This window comes from Pararge aegeria, chromosome 7, assembly GCF_905163445.1.
Source record: "Pararge aegeria chromosome 7, ilParAegt1.1, whole genome shotgun sequence".
NCBI lineage: Eukaryota > Metazoa > Arthropoda > Insecta > Lepidoptera > Nymphalidae > Pararge > Pararge aegeria.
Window position 1 is genome coordinate 14,494,649 of NC_053186.1, and position 15,756 is coordinate 14,510,404.

The following is a 15,756-nucleotide window of genomic DNA, read 5'->3' on the forward strand; positions in this document are numbered from 1 at the left end:
TCTTAAAAGGTTGATGATTCAAACGGTTCATTTTATGTTTCAACGCCTAAAGCATTGCAATTTATTCAGTATGCAACATGCGTGTATTCTAATCCAGATTTGACAGACTTCCTGTTTTTACATTGCACGGTTGCCATCTGACTTCCGCAACGTTAAAGGTAAAGTGTGTCAGAATTATTTTCCAAAAGGCTTTCACAATTTTAAAGTTTTGTGAGTTTGACACGTTAAACCAACGTTTTGAAAGTTAAACCATTGATTCCAGTCAGTATCACTAACATCTGATAATAATTATAAATAAATATATTACGACAATACACACACCGCCATCTAGCCCCAAAGTAAGCGTAGCTGGTGTTATGGGTACTAAGATGACTGATGAATAATTTTATGAATAACATACATATATACTTAGAATATACATATAAACACCCAGACACTGAAAAACATTCATGCTCATCACACAAACATTTTCCAGTTGCGGGAATCGAACCCACGGCCTAGAACTCAGAAAGCAGGGTCGCTGCTCACTGCGCCAATCGGCAATTGTTACTTAAGAGATTTATTTCGCTTCTCCCGCAAAACTTGTTGAGTCACGTCAACTGAATTCGATAAAAGCGAGACATCATCGACATCAAAGTATAATATGGAATAAAGTTGAATAAAATATTGAAACCAAAAAATTGCAATAAACAGTAATAATAATCAATTAGGATCAAAGAAATTATATCAATACGACATCAGTAGTTGTTACTCCCGATTCATGAATTCTAATTGTATGGGAAATGCCAATGTCAGCGGTAAATGAAATGGGGGATGTAACGGAATTACCCGGTGATGGTGGGAAAAACAAGCGTAGTTAAAAGAAATAAAGAATTGCAGTTGGTAGAAGTTTAAAAGATGGTTCTGATCTCTTACAGCTAATTATGAGAAGAAGTAATTGTTACAAAAGGTAAGTAAAACAAATAACCAGTATTATTGACAAGAGCCGCTGTAACGTACTTTCTTACAAGGTATGGACTTACATCATCCAAACCATGCTTAACCATGTCAATGTCAGCGGTAAATAAAATGGGGGATGTAACGGAATTACCCGGTGATGGTGGGAAAGACAAGCGAGGTTAAAAGAAATAAAGAATTAAAGTTGGTAGAAGTTTAAAAGATGGTTCTGATCTCTTACAGCTAATTATGAGAAGAAGTAATTGTTACAAAAGGTAAGTAAAACAAATAACCAGTATTATTGACAAGAGCCGCTGTAACGTACTTTCTTACAAGGTATGGACTTACATCATCCAAACCATGCTTAACCATGTCAATGTCAGCGGTAAATAAAATGGGGGATGTAACGGAATAACCCGGTGATGGTGGGAAAAACAAGCGTAGTTGAAAGAAATAAAGAATTGCAGTTGGTAGAAGTTTAAAAGATGTTTCTGATCTCTTACAGCTAATTATGAGAAGAAGTAATTGTTACAAAAGGTAAGTAAAACAAATAACCAGTATTATTGACAAGTCGTTGTAACGTACTTTCTTACAAGTATGGACTTACATCATCCAAACCATGCTTACCTACCTAGTGGGTAACTAACAATATCGAGGTTCAAAGTAAATAAAATACTTCTAAATATATGTTATTTTTGTGAGCCTAACCCAAAATTTGTAATAATTATGATCATCATCATCATTATCAAACCATTACCGACCTACTACAGGGCACGGGTTTCCTCTGACAAGTGCGGAGCCCGTCGTCCCCACGCTGGCCAAGGGCAGATTGGTAGAATTCACAAACCTTTGAGAACGTTATAGATAAATGTAATGGGTTGATATGATGGTGATGATACGGTAAGATATAGATCTTAAATTCTATCGGAGAAGGTCTTAGATTCTAGAAATAGTTCCAAAAAGCTCATAATAACATAATTTTGAACTAACTGTTTCTTATCTTTAATCTATGCCACATTGTTTGACGTATCAGCCGTATGGGAAATTGCGAAACTACGAAATTGGGTTATTAAGCCCTTGACACGTTCTTATTGTTTGCTTATATTATTGCTTCCAATTTAGATTTTTACGATGGCAGCACTCTCTCAATGTCCTTGATAAATATTTTATACATGGTGTTATTGAATGTGAAATTGTTTCCGTGATAATACAATCTACTAGTTACTGGTAAAGAGATGATAGCCTAGTCTGCCGTGCTAATGAAAAAGTCGACTTATTTTACTAAATCTGAGTTTCAGACTTGTCCTGCATCTTCTACATACAATTCAGTAGATACGTCATACCAGCTTTTGTACTAGCTCACCCCATACCAAAAGCTTGAAATAAGAAGTCAAGAGACCATATAATATTTGGACCGCACAAAAAAAATCCACCTGGTTTCTCATGAGAGAAGTTCTCGTGGCTTTGGAGTTTGTGGAGAAATTCTTAATAACACTTACTTTATCATGATCTATTATAGCATCCATTCGTCCACGTTTATTACGGTTTTTTACGAATCCCATGGAAACCGTTTGTTTTCCTGGGATAAAATGCAGCCTACATTACACCTCGTCCTTTCCACATACTCTATGCAAAAATACAAGTCTATTTGGTTGCTTATTAAAGGCGTGCAAGAAGGACAAATAAACAGAGAGGCATGACGACCAAAACATTTAGGAATGACGACCTTGGTAAAAGATCATTGGAATTAAATGACACACTATCTATGGTCCCCCATCTGAACGGATGAACTTTGAACCTTTTTGGCTTTGTAATACTTCACTGTTAATCAAAACACATTGAAACATACAACATATATAAAGGCTTCGTGGGTTGGTATGTTCGAATGCAGATCATGAGGACCTGGGATCGGTTCACTAATTGACAAATTGTTAACTATTGTGTTTGCTATAAATATATTCTTGATCATCGTCATCAAATCAACCCTTTCCTGGTCCACTACAGAGCATGGGTCTACACTCAGAATAAGAAGGATTTAGGCCTTAGTCCACATCGCTGGCCAAATTCGGATTTGTAGACTTCACACGCCATTGAGAACGTCACAGAGAACTCAAAAAAGTCAGAGACAAGCAAGCGTTATTTTTATTAATTAAATTAATAACTCCAAAAATTTTCAGGCTTCAGTTTTCTTTCGGAGAGATCGAACTCGGTCCCACGGACAGGGAACTTAAGCCATAACCTCTAGGCTATCACCGCTTTCCTCGATAGCAGTCAGTCACTTAATACACTAATGCCCGTTTTCACTCAACCTAGGCATCGCTTAAATCGAATGCCTAATGATTGAAGAAGTATTGGTGAACGGTTGATGTATGCGTAAGAATCTTCTTAGATTAGGCGCTACTTATTCGTTGTTAGAGAAAACGGGCATAAGCCGTTGGAGCTTGGTTATTATCACGAACGTGTAGTAATAATCGTTAAAGATCGCCAACCATTAGAGCAACTCTTCGTTCTAGTTCTAGTTCTAGTTCTAGCGAAGATGAAATGGCAAGTGTCGGAAAACCGTTGGACGTCGTGGTCCAAGGGTACTGGAATGGCGACCCTGCACCGGTAAAGCTGAGCTGCTTCGGTTTAGCTGATCAACCCCCAACGAGGTATTCAGTCAACAAGCGAGTCGCTGGAAGCCGCTGGAAAGCGATAGACCTATAGCTATCCAGCAGTGAACGTCAATCGGTAGAAGTGATGAAAATGATGATGCATCATTGAACAAATTATATTTATTCAGGGTAACCAGTCTATGAGAAATGATCCGAACGTTACAAAGGTGTAGGTATAAAGTTTTATTAGTAGCTTTATCATGAATACTTACAATAAATTAATCCTGGATACATTCCTCCCAGTATGATAACATTTAACAACACACAGCAGAACATTCCCACAACTATAGGCTATTTTTATCACTAAAACTGCACACACGCACGACAATATAGTCACTTACGACACTAGTTAATTTAAGACGCGAAAGCACGCCTCGGTATACGCGGCGATACTGACTGACTGACTTCCTAATTCTTCGCTCGTGACGATTTAAATTCTAGAGCCCATGTGGGCACCGTGTTATGATTACGGGTAACGGATTAATTTATTAGATGCGGACAATCATGGCTATTCTAATGAACGCTGTGCTCGTCGACGAGATCATTGCCGAGACTTTTTGATGACTATCCTAGTCCTACCCATCTTTTTGAGCCTTACAACTAAGCTCCTTTTCTCACCCCTGATACAATTAAAATTATATAGCCGATGTCGACAGTGTTATTATCACAGATTACATATTACTTTATTAGATGTGGACAACCAGGAATATTCCGATAAGTGCTATGCTCATCGACGAATCATACTTATCTTTATGGCATTTGGCCAGGCTTCCTTTTTTCTGACTTGTAAGGATTTTGACTCTAGAACCCATGTGAGCACGGTGTTATAATTACGGGTAATGGATTTCTATAGGTTATTCTTATGAACTCTGCGCTTGTCGACGAGTTCACTATTGAGATGCCTTTGATGATTATAAATGCTATACAAGGTGTATTGTGGCCACGCCTTTTTCACCCTCGTGAGAATTTAAATTGTCCATGTGGGCACGGTGTTTCAAATTTCGGGTAATTTATTAAGTTTATTCTGATAAACGCTGTGCTGCGCTGTGTTCAGCTGCAACTAGTCACCAGTTAACCATTCAGCGATTTAGGATGTTAATTACATGGGGCCTCATAGCTATAAATTATTATTTATGCATTCTAAAGACTAGTAGACTGTGAAGTTGGAGTTAAGACAAATATATCAAAGATCAAGAATTTTTTAAGAATGAAATATTTATATTTTTATTTGAGCGTTTAAACCGGGAATGCGGCTATAGAGAATAGAATTCCTCTTCTTTAGGCCCAGCATGAACAAAATTACAAATTACCGGCCGGCAGATTGCTGAACACGTATTTTATCACGTCGAAGTGTATGGATCAGAAAAATTCATTCGTCAATATTTGGTGTGTGTGTTTAAAAGTATATTAAGCATGAATTTCAACATTATTCATATTTGTCGTTTCCACTCTTGTTAGTCGTCGACATCATACTGTGACTAAACGACATAAATTAATTCCAATTAAAAATTCATTTATTTCAAGTAGGCCTAACATAAGGACTTCTGATTTTGTTTTCAACTCTGTCTGTTTGTAGTGACTCTACCACCGGTTCAAATGGTTTATATAAGATTTTACCTACAAGAAGCCGGCAAAAAACTTGAGCAATTGCTCATTTCCAACTTCAACATTATACAACAATCACTTTTCTATCTTCCAAGCTCGACACTGACTTTTCACTCTTTCGCTTAGCGGCACGACTTTTCGGTGGAAAGGTAAATAGCCACTACAGAAGCCACCCACCGTACCAAAACAGAGGATATTCACTTTCCATTTATATTAATTACCCAGGTAGTCGTCTAAAAGTAGGTATTGGGACTTAACATTCATAAATAAATTTTAAAGCATGGTGTGTATGAGGATTTTTAGCTTTTACCCAACTATGGTTATGGGTATTATTGCAAAATTCCGGTGGATGTAAGTTTAAGGTAGCTTACTCCTATAAGAGAAGACCTACGATCAGAAGTGGGATATTCTCAGCCTATTAGCAGAGGATGAGGATGATGATTTGAATATCTCTAGCTGACCGGCAGACCGCGTTAAGTCTAGTGAACCTCCATCAATTTAGTCATATCCAAAAACCTCGCAGCCTCGTAGGCTTCCCTGATATTATTATAGATAACTATTAATATACTATCTATTAAATACAACAAAGTACAAAGTTGAGACTTCGTTTGTTCCCAATACACAGCTTTGCAGCGGCTTCACAGCTTAAATAATTTTGGCGAAACTTAGCATAGACATAGTTTGCATCATGGAGACGGCCATTAATAATTTTATCCCGAAAAACTAACTAAAGTTTATTAGTTTTTCGGAATAAAAAAAGAATAAAAATAAGAATATGTAAAACAATTATATATATTACTGGCAATACATGTTACACGTCAACATTTAATTATATCCTAATTGTAACACTTATTAATTAAATATTAGATTTTTTACAAACTACATTAACGCATTTATAATGTAGCTTGTAAACAGTCTTAATATACTTATAATTGTTATATCCTATGCTATTACCTATTTAATATTTCCGTAGCTAATAACACCCATTGCAATTATCATCTATTCACTCGGAGCGTAAAAGTTCAAATCCCATTTTTCTGCTATAACATGGTTGCACGACGAAAATAGTTTATGATTTGTCAGTTAATTGGATAGAGCTAAACCATTGTGTAACATCCGCCGCGTAACTAAGTATAACGTCGAGTGGCTAAGCACACATGCCACATGTGGGAAAAAGTCCGACGAGAAACATTCTCACGACATTTAAATTAACATTTATAGCCATGCATTGTTTAATGTTTTCATGAAAAAATTCACGGGTGTTTGTTTTTAACGCCCGACGCTAAAACTGTGTGTCTGTCTGTGGCATCGTATGTTACGAACGGATAAACGAATTTTTAGTTTTATTTTTCTGGTTGAAAGGTGAATTAGTCGGGAGTGTTCTTAGCTATATTTCACGAAAATCGGTCTATTACTTCTATTATCTACTGGGTCACTGGGTCAGAGTCCCGCGTCGATCCAAATCTCTCCTATGAAATAGAAGGCAGTGGGACGATTATAAGGACGATTTTGATGACGACCGCTATGTTTGTTATAGTCAAAGAAAGCCAAACCTAATACCAACTAAAATAAGGCTTATCTTACAAATTCTACGCCTTTACAATATGTTAAATTGTCACGGAACATTCCGTTACTAAATCTAGTTTGTGGTTAACTTTAGAGGTTTAATTTTTCAAGACACAGTAGTAAGATGTAATTGGTTGGTTAGTGGCGGAATTTTCGTCATGAAAATAAGTTACTTAATGAATCTATATACGGGATGTATATTACCAACTTTAAATCTTTGAAAAATTGATTTATAATCACACAATTATAAATCAATTTTTAAACAATTTTAAATCAGAGAGAAAAATAATCAATACTGGAATTATTGAAAAAAGTTGTTAGAAAATAAAGCATGTATGGAATTTCTAGTAATAACTAGAACTTAGAACTTTCATGCTTTTCATGGAAAATTACGTAACTATCGGTATTTAAATTCTATAAGGGGTTCGAAGATGGCGGCTAGTTATAGGCCACCGTCCATACAAATTTGAGTACGCTTACATCCCTATCCCTATCCCTACTAATATTATAAATGTCAATGTAAGTTTGTTTGTTACGCTTTGACGCGAAAACTACTTAACCGATCCTCATGAAACTTTGTAAACATATTGTTGGAAGTGTTAGAAGTAATATAGGATTATTTTTATTGTTTATTGTTTATTGTTATTAGGTACACAAAACAGGTAATAACTAAAAGTAGATCTAAATATAAGTAATAACAAGTTTTGTTCTAAGCTACAACCCAAAGTATGTGTACACCAACTTGGAATTAAATTAAACAGAAAGTAAAGATAAAATTAAAGTTGAAACAAAAAAGAAACACTTAAATAATAAGCAGTTACACCAACAAAACTTTTATCAACTTCAAGTTTAACTATTTTTAAATCGAGATTAATACGGAGCAAGATAGTGCACCACTAGCGCCATGTTGACAATTTTTATCCCGACATTAAGCTCGGTTCCTTTGGGAGAGGGGATGAAAGTGTTTTACGATTTTACACCATAACTCCGACAAATCATAACCGATTTAAATAATTATTTTTGTACTATAGTGGTTATATGTGTTAAAAATTGACCAAACTGTGGTTTGAGATAAAGGACAGAACTCCTCAGCGGACAGCAGCAAACCCCTCATTTAGGGCTTAGCGATACTGAATACTTTATGTTTTTTTAGAACTACAACTAAATTGAATGACACATCAATAAACAAAATCAAACGCAGACGAAGTCGCGGGCAACAGCTAGTCAAGTATAAACAAGAACTTTAAGAGCATCAGAAAAAAAAATTGTAGGGATATGAAAAGTGACTTACCGAAACCTTGCTATATTCATGTTGATGCGCTAAGTGCAGCGGCGCACAGCTTGACGTCGCGCTCGAGATGCTGAGCGCGTCACCCTCACTCGTGCCTTCAGCCTCGTCCCACCGCCGCCGCCCCGACCCGCTGCGAACACCCCCGACCACCCCCGAACCACGCTCAAGCGAAGCATCAAGCGACACGTCACAACCCTCTCCCGGAACACCGCTGTCTCCACCACAATCCGACGACGAACTCTCCGAATCTACGCTTATTCCACTCTCGAATTTAGAGGATGAAGATTCAAATTTAGTAGAACCATATTCCTCTTCAATTACACTAGCGTCTTCAGTCTCGTTCCCCGAACGATTTGCAAATCTAAAGGAACTGCTTTGTATCCACGGGCGTTTGGTCGTGCTAACGTCAGATTTAACCGTCTCCGCGTCGGAAATGTCGTCGTCGGAATGCACTGTGGTATCCGATTCATCTGACGATGATTCTTCCAAACAAGTTTTAAATGATATATCGGAAGCCATTGTGATGTTAGAGTTACATGATTGTAATGACCAATGGCCAGAGTGTTCCGAGTTCGATTTGTGTAATAGCGAAGTATCAGAAGCACAGGATGTGTTAGCGCCAGTCGATGTTGAATTAGAACCTAAGGAAATTACTTCAGATATATCTTTAATAGAGTAAGGTCGCCCAGTTGATGTCAGAGACGAATGTGGTGACATTGGAACGTAATATGTGGGACTATCTAAACCTCTCAGTTTACTATCTGTATTACAATTTGCCTTATTTCTTTTCTCAATTTCGTTTATATTAACTACTGCATAGGGTTCTTCTAAATTTGCAGGCACAGATTTGTTTTTTTGTAAACCACTTTTTTGTACTGTCGAAGAAGGAGAAATCTCTAACGTTATGTCAGGCGTGGAAATACTTTTCTTTATGGCTGAGAATTTTACGACCAGTTCCGTTGGAATTTCTCGTCTACTAGCGTGCAGCGAACATGTCTCCGAATCACAAAAACAACGAAATGAAGAAGAAACTAATTCTATTTTATTAACAAAGGTATCCATGTCTATCGATACCTTTTCTTCCACTTCTTCCTTGCTATGAATATCTAACAAGTCTTCTGCACTAGTGTGATGTTTAGGAGGTCTTGGTCGACAGAAGCATATAGCCGTTTCAAAGTAGCTGTCTCTCATATTATTGGGTACTTTAGTAAAAGGTGCTACGTCACTATAAAGTGTGTCTCTATTAAAAATATAAATAAATTCTTGAACAGTAGGAGCCTTGTAAATACAGTGTCCGGTACCACGTATATGATAGCTCGCCAAAGTATCTTTTAGAAATGAATCGTCCCGTTTTGGGAAGTTTTTAATAGAGTTTCTATCGATTTCAATATTTGTAAATGTTTTGTGCCTAAATAGCACTTTTTTCTTAACCTTATCGGAATTTTTGTTTGGCAGTGTTCCTACCATTGATGCATATATTGACTTTTCATCAATTTCAGCACTACAATCAACATTTTCTATGGCACTAACTTCCGTTGTATCCGAAAACTCGGAGGCGTTAGAATGAGTTCGGTAAATACTAGATTTACTAGATTCTTTTCTATGCACCAGTTTTTGACCATGGCGAAAAGATTTAGATTTTTCTGAGAGCAGAATGTCTTCTAGGTTAGATTCATCAATCATAGAATCTGAAGACATAGTAGATGTCCTACTATTGTTAGTTGATGAATTATTTGATTCTGCTTTTACCATAAAACTTCTTTTGGGTGGTTCAGGAGCTTTTAATTCAGGTTGAATTAATACATTTTCATACAATACTTTTTTCTCTGGTTCTTTGATAACTGATTTTGTTGGAATGTAGGTTCTGGCGGCAGGAGTTGGACGACTAATGCAATTTTTTTCTGGTTTTATATTTTCATATATCGTATTTTCACTATTAAATGTATTTGCTAAATTAGAGCGTGGCGATGGCTTTGGGCTTAATGCAGGTTTATTTTCTCTGCAGTTAATATCAGGCGTATTTTCTGAAGTAAACTCATAAGATTCATAGCATTCATTTACTAAATTAGCCGAATCTAAAGAAACGTTTGAAGTTACAGAGATCCTATTATCTCTTTTTCTTGGTTCAAAAATCCTATGCTTTGTATTGTAGTTTATAGCTTCTGACAAGGGTTTCATTTTTTTCTTGCTGCTGCCATAATCGGAGTCTTCATTTACTAAACTTTCGGCAATTGCATCATCACTGAGCTCATTATTTTCCGAAATATTTGGCAAAGACGTTTTAAATCCTGGACAGCTTCTATTACTTCTATTAACAGTCGAATCTCTATTCAACGTACCTAATCTATCTAATGAAATAGTATCAAATTCGTCATTGCAGGGTATGTCGCCTGATTCCTCCTTCTTCGAGAGTATTTTAAAAAATTTGCTATTTCCGATGTGCAATGCGTGTGCATTTGGTTTATTATCTGAAGGTTTTAACATTCCAACGACATTCGACTCTAACCCTTGATTAGATATGTTAGGAGCGGAGTTAAACTTTGCTTTGAGGCCCAAGCATTTTGAAGCAAGCTTTTTAACGAAACTTTGGGATGAATTTTTTGTTACAAAAGATGAAGAAGGTGTTAATAGGCTATGATTTATTTTATTGTTTTTCTGGGTCTGTGGGGCTTTCCTGTAAAACACATAAAGCAACAAAAATGTAAATTTTTTTTTTTATTTTAACATTAAATTTGTTAATATTTAGTTACACTACCCGCCACCGAAATTATTTATAATATTTTTCAATTTATAACAAATAAAATATGTATAAAGTTATCACGAGGAAGTATCCCAATCAAGTAAAAGTTGTGTAAACTGATTAATTTTCTTTGCGAAAACATTTTTTATCCTGTCAGATTTTCCAGTTCGTTTTGTAGAGGTATCTTTCTCAGAAGGCTCAAAGATCAAATCTATCTGTTCATTAGAATTTTTTAAAATTGACTCGTCCGAACTATTTGCTACATCGACCTGATTAAAATTTTCACAACTATAGTAAATCTCACATGATTTTACTTCTTTGCGTTTGCGATGACAAAAACAAGGCAGCCGGTCAAATTTTAGTTTATTCTCAAATGGATACTCATGATTGCGCATCCCCTCAGGTTTCAATTCATAAATTGAATAATAAAGAGAATTATTCTCATGAATACAGCCAATAGATCCTCTAAAATGGCAACCTGAAGAGACCCCTTCAGATACTGGATTTTTAAAAATAGGATTTTGTATCATATCTACGTATAAGGATCCACTAGAGTATGATAAATTACTTTTCCGATTTGTGTCTGATTTTTTGGTTCCTCCAGGTAATGATATACCTACCTTAGGAGAATTCATGCACGTATATATTTCAGAAAAAGATTTTCTAGCATATTTTTCATTAGTTAAGCGTTTTTCCCCCACACCTTCGTAAATATTTTCACGAATTAGCTTCATATCATCCGGTATATTTGCATAAAGTGATCCTAATTCATGTTTGGGAATTTTAGGTTTTGGTGCCGGCTTAGGCTTCTTTTTGTGGTTACCATTGAATCCCTTAGTAATTTGTTCAAAATACGAAGGTTCTGCTATAAGTGAGGGCATATTTTGATATATATCGGCTTGATCGTTTGTATTTGACTGTTTAGAGCGCCATAAATTATAAAATAAATTAATGTAATTATGGGCGTTGGAGTACTTTGGATATTCAAAATGAGGCTCATTTTGCTCAGAGCTTTTGTCTGTATTCGTATAGCTTAAGTGGTTTGGATTATTAGTTTGTAGTGATTTGCGAATCCAATTTTCGGTGGCTATAATGTTTGCATTAGACACGCGTTTTATGTCACTTATATTTATGTTAGGTGAAGCATTTGCAGTATTAGATAGCCTTTCAAACGCCATTTCATTATCAGTACACCTGTAATTGGAACAGTCAACATTATAGTATTTTGAAAACCTTTGTTATAATGAGAATTCCCGAGTACGACTGAAATCAGGTAAAAAAAATAGAAGGGGCAAAAACACGTTTAAATTCTGTGTTAGTTTATTTTCATTTGATTGTGCCCATAACAGTCCTCAAAGGACGGTAGTCTTTCTCGTGTCATACAAACTTGTACCTGACCGTCTCTAGACAAAATCAAAGGAACGGAAGATTTTAATGAGGCTCGCATCGACAGTTTTTGTTTCGCATATCTATAGAATGAAGAGTCCACGTTCTTTTTTTAATAAAAAAAGCATTGCAATTGTTTTACCCGTATTTTTTTATGTTTAGAACATGATACTCAACAATAAGTATATAATTTACGAAAGAAATCAAAAGGAATTTAAAAAAATTCCATTTGATTTTTGTTCTTTGTTTTTTATTTGTTTGCGAATAACAAGATTTTAAAATTGTTTATATGAATATTTTATGGGTATTTGAGGCACCGTTCGAAATTCTATTGAAAAAGTCAGAAAAGCCGTTTACCAAGATAGCAATCAAGAGTTCAAAGGTAGCGCGCCGTGTGTCATAATTGAGACGCTCGCTCTCCAATTAAAAGTGAATGTTTAGATCCTCTTGTGAAGAGCATCTTTAGAGTAATTACAGAGAGAGATTCCTTTGCGATCCCCTTCATGGTAAGGACTTTTAGAGAAACCGCAATCCGTCTAGTTATTTGAATACGTTTACCATTAAAGAGCATACACAATCTGAGTTAGGGGTAGAAACATGCAGTGTTAGTGGGTTAAAAGCAAACAAATATGCTACTAAAAATTACGCGTTGTTACGTATTTTGATAAATATTACACTGCAGGTTGAAATTCACACAATTTAATTACTCGCAACTGCACCTTTTTAAAGTACAGTGATGCGTTAGAAAGATGTTGCCGATACTGTTAAGAAACTAAAAGGTAACTAACTACTAGGTAGGTCAATTTTCTGGTGCAATTACTAAAAACTATTGACTTTAAATGGGATGTTTAATACAACCCAATTAATGCAGGGGACACAGTAAGGGGGGTCGCAATATTTTAAAGACGTAAATTTAGTTTAGGTAAAGCCTTTTTTTTTAAACTTGTAAAACTTATGGAAGTTTTTGTGACATAGAACGAAGTCGCTGGAAGGCATTGCAATTGTACTTTGTAATAAGTAGAATATGACTCACATTCCGGGCATATACGGGTAGCTGGTGGGACTGCTGTCTTGTATTGAGTATGGTCTTGGTTCTTCTTCACTTTCGTAGGTTTTCCTCGAAGAACTTTTAAATTCTGTAAAACGAATCTTCATCACTTTTTGTTTTTAAATAAGTAAATAAATTAGTCCACCAATCTGCACTGGGACAGCGTGGTGGACTACGGCGTTAACCGTGGGTCGGTAATGGATTGATATGACGATGGTCGTGATGAAATAAAAAACATCAATGAAATGTTCTTATTTTACTTTGTACTCTATGTATATCAAGATTTTTTTTTGTAAATTGTAGATTGTCACAGGCGATCTAATTCCTTCACACTTTATGCTCTCTCTTTATTGTCCCCGCGAACATGCTCATGACAAAGGAATAGGATCGAAACTAGTCGGGCAATCTCCGACAAAAATTCACGTGAGTTCAGCCGTGTGTCCGTATTATCCGTATATTTTACCGCGTTTGGTGTTAGAAATTCAACTATGATTAGACGTTTAAATCACCCGCAATTATTGAAATGTGTCTAATTTAAAAGATTGCAAACATGGAAAACTGAATTGGATCACCCTTTACAACATCTATGCACTAGAACATAAAAAACCGCCTAATTACGAGTCGGGCTCGCTCTCGAAGGGTTCCATACATAAACATAAATCTATAAACACGGCAAAACAAAAAACGGTAGTAAGTTAAATTAAATACAAACTTTATTATAATTCAATTATTTAATTTTAAAGTCAATATATAAATAAAAAATTGTTGCATGCTTGATTATTGAATGTATTGTTGTTTTAGTATTTTTTTTTAAAGTAAGAAATATACAACGTGTAAATAAAAACTGAAATAATACTTTACAGGCTTTAGAGGAACATTATGTAATGTCTCTGAGACTTATCTGTGAAACCGAAAACCTTATAGTTTTTGAGTAAACCACTGCCGTAGTTTTAACTGATAAAAAGTCAGATATACCCCTAACATCACATGCAAATCATTTTTACACGTTTATGAAATATTGTTATGCACCCATCAATATTTTTTTCGTAATTCAATACAACGTGTAACTACACGTTGTATAACTAAATATTTGTTGCATTCTGGACTATTGAATTTATTGTATTTTTGGTAAAGCGGCAGCAGAAATATAAAACCTGTGAAAATTTCAACTCTCTTAATTATCAAGGTTCATGAGATACAGCTTTGTGACAGACGGGCAGACAGGCAGACAGACAGACAGTCAGACAGACATAGCGTATAGCTAAGTAAAACGTCCCGTTTTACCCTTTGGGTACGGAACCCTAAAACACAGTTTTAATTCGCACACAACTAGCGCCAAACAAGACTTTAAAGAGCATGAGATATGAAATACGAACTTTGAATTCAGTACTTACCTCTGATTGCACGTCTGACTCGCCTCGTCGCCTCTTCTGAATAATCTGCAAGTAGTTCTTCCACGGTCTTGTCTCTACCATCTACTTCGTTCAGGTCTGCACCTGCTTCTAATAGTATTCTCACTACTGAAGCTTTGCCAAAGCAAGCGGCTTCGTGAAGGGGGGTACCAGAGTTTGTGCGTATGTTGGGATCTATTCCCGCTGCGAGTAGGACTTGTACTACCTCCCTGTTAAAAAAATGACAATTCAAATTTCAAATTCCAAATTTCTTTATTTATGTGGGCCTGTGGGCCATAAATGTATACATAATTGTAAATTGGGGGGTGGTGATAACTTAGTTCGCCAACTTAAACCTAAAGCTACGAGGGTTCCAAAGACGTCTATCTCAATTTAGCGTTCCTGTAAGATGTCGCGTAAAAACCGATAAGGGGTATGGTTTTTATATAATTGCTATTCTCTTAACGGTTTAGCCTTTTAGCACCTTAGACTGCAAAATTTACCGGCAGATGGGATTGCAGACAAAAGCTAACACGCAGTGGAGTAAAAAACAAAAGTATAGGTATGTTTTGTGTTACTACCATCAATCAATCAGTATCAACAAATATCTCCATGTCACAAATCAATCCACTGAATATGTATGTTCGAGAGTAACGAATCAAGCTGTCGCTGCATATTTATAGGTTTTTCACGCGTTTTCATATTCCTTTTAATGGACATTGTATTAATGTTTCACGGAATAAAAGGATATGAATAAAATACCTTTTATATATTGGTCCTTTTTATTGAAAAGTATACACTAAACCCACCCACCTGCATTGGAGCAGCGTGGTAGGTCTTAAACCCTTTCTATGTGAGAGTAGGACGTTAATAGAATTCAAAATTCAAAATTCAAAATTCATTTATTTCAAGTAGGCCTAATACAAGCACTTTTGAAACGTCAAGTCTGTCCGTGTGTAGTGACTCTACCACCATCATAATAGACTGAAGGTGATTGTGATCGTGTGATACTTAGTAGGACAGCTTAGGCGGGATTCTAGCAAAAATTGTATTTGTCGTAAAACCAAGTCTAGCGTGGCTTCATGTCGTTATAATTTTTATACGCGACATCGTACCGGAACGCTAAATTTTTTAGCGGC

The 15,756-nt window shown here is 35.9% G+C and overlaps 1 protein-coding gene across 1 annotated transcript in view; it reads right to left on the reverse strand.

Moving 5' to 3' along the window:
• Positions 1-15,756, reverse strand: part of LOC120624931 — a 151,964-nt gene that overhangs the window by 110,451 nt on the left and 25,757 nt on the right. The window contains exons 6-8 of the mRNA XM_039891756.1: positions 14,621-14,847; positions 13,212-13,314; positions 8,053-10,726 (exon numbers count right to left, since the gene is read on the reverse strand). Coding sequence (XP_039747690.1) covers positions 8,053-10,726; positions 13,212-13,314; positions 14,621-14,847 — 3,004 coding nt within the window. The remainder of the gene's footprint in view (positions 1-8,052; positions 10,727-13,211; positions 13,315-14,620; positions 14,848-15,756) is intronic.